This window comes from Stegastes partitus, unplaced genomic scaffold (genome assembly GCF_000690725.1).
Source record: "Stegastes partitus isolate 25-593 unplaced genomic scaffold, Stegastes_partitus-1.0.2 Scaffold126, whole genome shotgun sequence".
NCBI lineage: Eukaryota > Metazoa > Chordata > Actinopteri > Pomacentridae > Stegastes > Stegastes partitus.
In genome coordinates, this window is record NW_007577857.1 from 46,982 (window position 1) to 53,756 (window position 6,775).

A 6,775-nucleotide genomic window follows, 5' to 3' on the forward strand; every position below is an offset into this window, starting at 1 on the left:
CATGGAAACAGAGCTAAGGTCTCTGTGACAATAACTAACAGCAGCACAGAGCGCTCTTACATGGTGACTGATAAATCCACATCCTCCTCTTAAAACCCACTGACAAGTCTTTTTTTTCCCCCTTGCTTGTACTAAGAAAGAACATAAGACCGTCAGGATCATACACAAAGACCCAAACACCACTAACTGATCACACGTTTGTTCCCAGAGGTCGATCCATAGCAACTCACTTCCAATAACGGCACGCAGGTCGGATTAGACTTCAAGCTACGACTGGTCGGGGAACAATGTGGATCTGTCATGTCTCTCTGCAAGAATTTATGACTACTTATTCTGAAGCAGTGACCCTCTTACAAGACAACAATATTGTGTGGTCTGAACCCGGCATTTGCTGCGGAGACAAAGATGAATAGAAACAGCGGTTCAAGTGAGTTAGACGTATTCAGTCTACTGCAGGCTGTGAAGCTCTGCTCACTACAGCACTAGGCTCAACGACACTAGGGATCTGCACTACACTGCACTCAGTGTGACACAAATAATAGTCTATAATCTACCTGTCGCACCTATAAACACAGCGACACATTGAGCTACTACTCAGAAAACGGGCATTTTGGTAGCTAAGTCAACTTTATTTACCTTCATTACCTAATATCCCGGCAGACAAGTGGAAAGATGACAAGCAGCATTAAAACAGAGATTAAAGTGGTTATAGAAAATCTTTTAAAAAGCTCAATTAAAATCCAAACATTCAGAACATTTTCTACCTGAGTGGGAAATTACCAACCACAGATGTAGGTGTGCTTTTTACCTTCACAACCCACGCTAGCAAGTAACCAAGTAAATATTTGAACATCCCATATTTCCGAATTCAAGTCCCATCAAGTTCAAAGTTACAATAGAAAAGGCTTTTTTATCAGGATGCACGTGAACAACCCCCCACTGTGGTTAGACGAGACATAGTAGACTGTAAAAAAAAAAAAAAGAAGTGAGTTCCCTTCTTTCTTCTGTTTTCCGGTAGTTGTCTCGTTAAATCCAAGAGGTCATTTGTGAACACTCTCCTTCCTGTCAGACTGACTGGAAGCAACAAAATGACTAGACTGACGAGCTATCACTACCCCAGACATGCTGTGACAGTGCAGCAGAGCATAAAGAAGTTCAGTCTGGACAGGCTGGTCTGAGCATGTCAGGACTGAAGAGAGGAAGGGACCCACAGAGGTGCCCTCAGAGCAAAACCTCATCCTATTGCCTCGGTGAAGCTGTTCCACTTTGAGCTGACTGATTTACGATGTTGTGTTGTTGTGTGTAGGATTAAAGTTGTCCTTGTAAACTATTTACAGAGACTCTTTTCTTTGCTAAAGAAATTGCGTATGTGTTTGTACCTTGTCCATCTTCAGTCTTTTCAGATAGGACGGGCTGTCGTAGCCTTTGGCCTGTCGTGCTTCCTGTAAGTGATTGATCATCCACACATTCTTCCTTTGCTTGGCGAGGTCCAGCGGTGTTTCACCCTAAAGAAAAAAAATTTAAAAAGATCGGCAATTTTACACATTTTCTTATCTAGAAAAATTTCTAAACCTTTCATCAGTATACGCGCTGGAAACCAAGCACTGAATTGCCTTGTTGAGGGCAAGAATGGCTGCTATAGGTTAACATGACTTCACTATTATTAGTACGTGTTAATCCGTGAAGAAGGTGCTACCTTGATGTTCTGTGCATCGACGTTAGCGTTGGCGTCCAGCAGCAGGCTGATGACTGTGGTGTTGCCAGCCAGCACGGCCCAGTGCAGCGCTGTGTTCTTGTGATATTTGTCGCCCAGGTTGACGGAGACGTTGAAGGTCAGGAGCAGCCGGGTGGGATCCACGCTGTCACATGGAGGAGGAATCCAAGTTAAGCTCTCATAAACATGTTTGTCACAATGCATGCTATTGAAGACCTCATTTACATACTCCTTCATCACCACGCTGCATCTCTCTGTCTGGCTGTTGATTAATGTGTCCAATTACTAAATTATAAGAAGAAATGATATCTCAGGAAAAACTGCTTATCAGAGAATATTCGTATGAAGCCGAGCAACGGCGTAGAGGCTTGTTTTCCTGTGTAAGCAGTCTGTCTGATATACGACGGCTCATTTAAACATGAAGAAGTTCTGTGTGAGGCTGCAGTCAGCAGAAACATGCTCGAGCTTGTACGTGGGTTTATTTCTCAGACATCAGACTCTTTAATTTAAGGTTTGCATCTATTCAGCCTTTATTTTAATCATGTCGTTGATATTTCTTGTCATGGCAGAACGAGCCAACTAGATACAGAAAGCTACAGCGGCAAGAAAGAAGTATGCAAACCCTTTGGAGCAACGTGGTTTTATGCATTAATAGATTGTAAAATGTGATTTGATCTTCTCCTAAGAATACAACAACACTTGATGTCTGAGCTAATAACTCAAAAATGATATTCTTTCATGTATTTTAATAAACGTCACTGAGTTGCTCATGGAACCCCTTCGATTTAAAAACTGGTGGAACCTCCTGTAGCAGCAATAACAAGTGTTTTTGAGTCTCTTGTGCATACTAAGAAGCCTGAAGATGGATATCGCATGACCATTCAGATACATGGGGCACGCAGTTGCTGGTAAAAAGTCTGGGGACGGGAGCTTGGTTGTAAAAAGAAATACTACAGAGGAAGAACAGCAACAGTAATTGCACAACAGCTGCAGGCAGAGAAAACAAGGTCAGCAACACCTGCAGCCTTTATTATCCATGCTGAATGAACCACTGGTAGTCAATGATTACATCTTAGGCGTTTTTTTTCCAGAGAACAGTCACATGACAGGAGGGTGACAGGAAACAAATATGGAAAAGAGGTGTCCAAATCATCATTTCCAAAAGTGTGTTTCTGTTCCTCCACACTCAAACAATACTGTGTTTTTATAAAACAGGGAGAGCAGAATTAAAAAAAACACTTCTATAGCTCTGGAGTAGTGTGGATGCTAGGCGTAGCATAAACGTAGCAGCAGTTATATGTTTCTGAACTACTATCAGGTTTGGGTCTGAGCTCTGATGGGGCCACTGCGGAGGAAGGATTCTCGTAGATGATTAGAGTCACTGTGCTGTTGCATCAACCGATTTGTTCAGCTAGACCAGGGGTTCTCAAACTGGGGGTCAGGACCCCCATGGGGGTCCCTAGATAATTTCAGGAGGTCGCCAGATCATTGTAAGTAAGTAAGTAAGTAAATAAATCCTACATTTATCAAATAAATGTGTATTAGGGCTGTCAAAATTAAAAGTGTATACTTCTTCCCACTCCTTTTTGACACTTGTTAATATTATGAATTGATTATGCCATATTATTATTCTCTATTCTTTTTAATACTTGTTTTTGAATTATTTTCTTTTGTTTTTATATATATATTTGTTTACCTTTCATTTGTTCGAAATAAATTCAATTCATTCATTCATTCAAAAGACAATTAACTTGTTAATGTAAAGAGATTAATCTGTGGAATTAACACATTCATTTTTAACATTAATGCATGAACAAAAAAGTTATTACTCATGATATATTAAAAATTCAAACTGGGGGGTCATGAACACACATTTATCTTATCTTGGGGGTCGTGGCTCAAAAAGTTTGCGTACCATTGAGCTAGGCAGCCTCCCTGACATTATCCTGACAGACAACTTGTGACTTCAGTCCAATTATTTGTGTGCAAGGAGGTCAAACAACTTGTGTTGGTGCGCAACTGTAAGAGAATCCTATCATTTTTAAGACTTCAGCCACTGTATTGTTCCTGTACTGTATGTGTGAACTGCCACACAGCGACTGTATAAACATACAGACCTGTGCGTCCTGTAGGCCGCCCACATCAGAGGAGTCATGCCGTTCTGATCCATCATGTCCACATCCTGTTAGAGAGGAAAGACAACACAACTGAAGAACCAGTGGAGCGGTGACAGGAGGAAAACAGAGGCGACACAGCTCCCCCTGATGGAGATCACTGGTACAAAAAGCTGTCAAAACGATGCTCAGTATTCCCAAGTGGATTAGAAAACCCACATGGCACAAACAGGATCATAAATCAGCTTTGGGGGGAAATGTGTTGCTATGTGTAAAACTCTATGTAAGCAACATTCTGCTGGACGGCACCAGACCAGAAAAGACCTCCGGTCAGAAGAGGACATTGAAAGCACCACTTATGTATTTATCCTAACAAATAAGCGTTTGTGTTTCCCACCTGTCCTTTGGCGATAAGGTAGGCCACGATGGAGGTGTGGCCGAACTGAGCGGCCAGATGCACGCAGCTGCAGCCCTCGCCATCGATCAAAGACGGGTCCGCGCCATATTTCATGAGCTGCACCACCATGGATAGATGGCCTTGTCTACGGGAGGATAAACGCACAGCAAACAAAAAAATGACAAAAGGTACAGGAACTCATCTTGAGGTCTTAATCTACAGCTACACAACCTGACACAGCTGGTAGCACAACATCAAGTGGAATTTTAGAGGTTTGAGGAGAAGAAGGCCAAAGCCGTTCTCACTCGATCTCGCACTTAGACGCTGAGTGGGTGACCCAGCTCAACTCAGCAGTTCAAAGATCAGCCTCTTGTACGCTCCTACTGCCATTAAACTGCTATAACACACATAAAGTGATGCGGCTTTGAGAGACTGTTCTCACCATTTTGTCTCCGTGGTGCAGCGAAGCGACCGGCTACATGAAGTACACTGGATTTTTAAACCGTGTTGTATTACTAACAGTGTCTACGATGTAAACTCCACTCCCAGAAGATAATAAAGATTTGAAAACATGCTGGTAAAAATGACAGAAATTCATTGCTGTAGTTTTATTTCGCTGTCTGAGTCGCTTTTACGACACCAGAACGTGACAGTTATTTGTTGAGAATAAACATGTGTGTGACTGTCTGGGCTGGGGGGTTTTAAAGGTCGCCGGTGGATGGTGGGGGTGACACAGGACTCCTGAGTGTCTGTGTAGTAGCGACGGTGCAGACGCCTGTTGTCAAACCCATCAATAATTCAGGAGGGGACAGCTTCATGCCCCCCTGTCTGCTAGGGTAAGAGGTGGGGGGTGATGGTGATCTCATGTGACCCTCTCAACAGTCCACAGCAAGTGGTCATTACAAAGAAAGGCCAGAAAAGCCCTCAAACTATCAAGTTAAGGTGGTGGGTGTGCTTGTGTAAATAAAAGGAGAGGATGATGGTGAATAGGCTTGAGATGGCAACATGTAGAACACGTAGCATTTAGCCCCCATTCAATGGAAATATTAAAGATTGCTTTTTGAAAAATCACAATAACGCTGATTCATCTGAGCAACAGGGCCTCCAGCGTGATCAGGTCTTTGTACCTGAAGCACTGCGTCTTTTCATGTTTTGCTCTCTAAAATTTTTCAGAGGCTTCACCAAGGTCTCGCTTTTTAACAAGGTTTTTATAAAGGTTTCTATCATTTAACGCCAAAGCTTTAATAACATAGTTGAGATGTAGACGTCCTGTGATTGGAGATGTGTTTGGAATGTGCACAAAGCTTTAATGAGAAGACATATTGCTGAAATAGTTCATAGGTTTATGGACTAATTAAAATAATGATTTAGTCATTGACATGAAAAGGTGGCACATGCACATTTAAAGAGATTACTACCACAAATAAAAGACACAAAAGAGGACAGAAGAATAAATCATGCCTGCATGTGTACTACAGGAGTGTATTGCTGCACGCAGCAGGGAAATTAATGAATCAGAATAAATATATGAAAGCAATACAGAATGACCCACAGACTTACTGCATCATATTCCATTATAACATGAAATATCACTTAGGGTCTGAATTTTGTGTTTTCCCTTAAAATAAAAAAAACACATCTAAAATATTCCAGGCATAAAAAGTCACCAGAAAGCTGTTTGATGCACAGTTTCCATGAGGAAATCACATCTAATGTTTCTGCTCCAAATATTCAAACATATACAACCTGTGGTTTAGACACAAGTTCATACATGTATGTTTATCAGGCTGAAGCTGGTGACATGGCTCTGGCTTTGGGCAAAAAGGCTTCATAAAGTTTTATAATCTTATATAAAACACAACAAAAGAGTTTTGTGGCCTCAATAAGACAAGACATGAAGATGCTGAATTAAGTCTCTGAGCTTCTGTTACTTTCTGTGATGAAGAGGCATGAAAAACACACACAATAATAATAATAATAATGACATTAAAAATATGAGAATCCTAAGGTCAGAAAGGCGGAGGCTCTGTGGATGAAGTGTGTGTGTGTGTGTGTGTGTGTGTGTGTGTGTACCTGGTGGCCCAGTGCAGAGGTGTGGAGTTGAGGTCTCCTCCCAGCTGATCAACTATGGCTCCCTTTGATATGTAGTACCTGCACACACACAAACACAATAATCACAACACTGAACAACTTTTATTCAACATAACTCGGTGTAACAACTAGGGTAAGGCGTTTCTTAAACATTTAATACCAAACAAAGTCCACCAGTTGCTCGGTGACCGGCTAATCTGAGTTGAGGCCAGACGATAATGAGCTGGTAAATCAGAGCACCTACACAAACGGTAGTGCTTTCACAATGAAAACAGATAAGATGACTACAAAGAGAAAACGGAGTCATAGACATGCCACTGCAGGAAATGCTACCATCTAAAACATTTTTCAAAATGTCTTCAGTGGACATATGAGCGAAGATTAGTTGTATATTATATAATTTTTTAGGCAGAAGTGGTAGACTTTATTTTTGATCATGACTATTGCTCGCACATGTCT

At 41.5% G+C, this 6,775-nt stretch overlaps 1 protein-coding gene across 1 annotated transcript in view; it reads right to left on the minus strand.

Moving 5' to 3' along the window:
• The window catches only part of zdhhc17 (zDHHC palmitoyltransferase 17), a 39,877-nt gene that overhangs the window by 19,234 nt on the left and 13,868 nt on the right, over positions 1-6,775 (minus strand). The window contains exons 4-8 of the mRNA XM_008278524.1: positions 6,299-6,376; positions 4,226-4,370; positions 3,832-3,896; positions 1,697-1,859; positions 1,380-1,505 (exon numbers count right to left, since the gene is read on the minus strand). Coding sequence (XP_008276746.1) covers positions 1,380-1,505; positions 1,697-1,859; positions 3,832-3,896; positions 4,226-4,370; positions 6,299-6,376 — 577 coding nt within the window. The remainder of the gene's footprint in view (positions 1-1,379; positions 1,506-1,696; positions 1,860-3,831; positions 3,897-4,225; positions 4,371-6,298; positions 6,377-6,775) is intronic.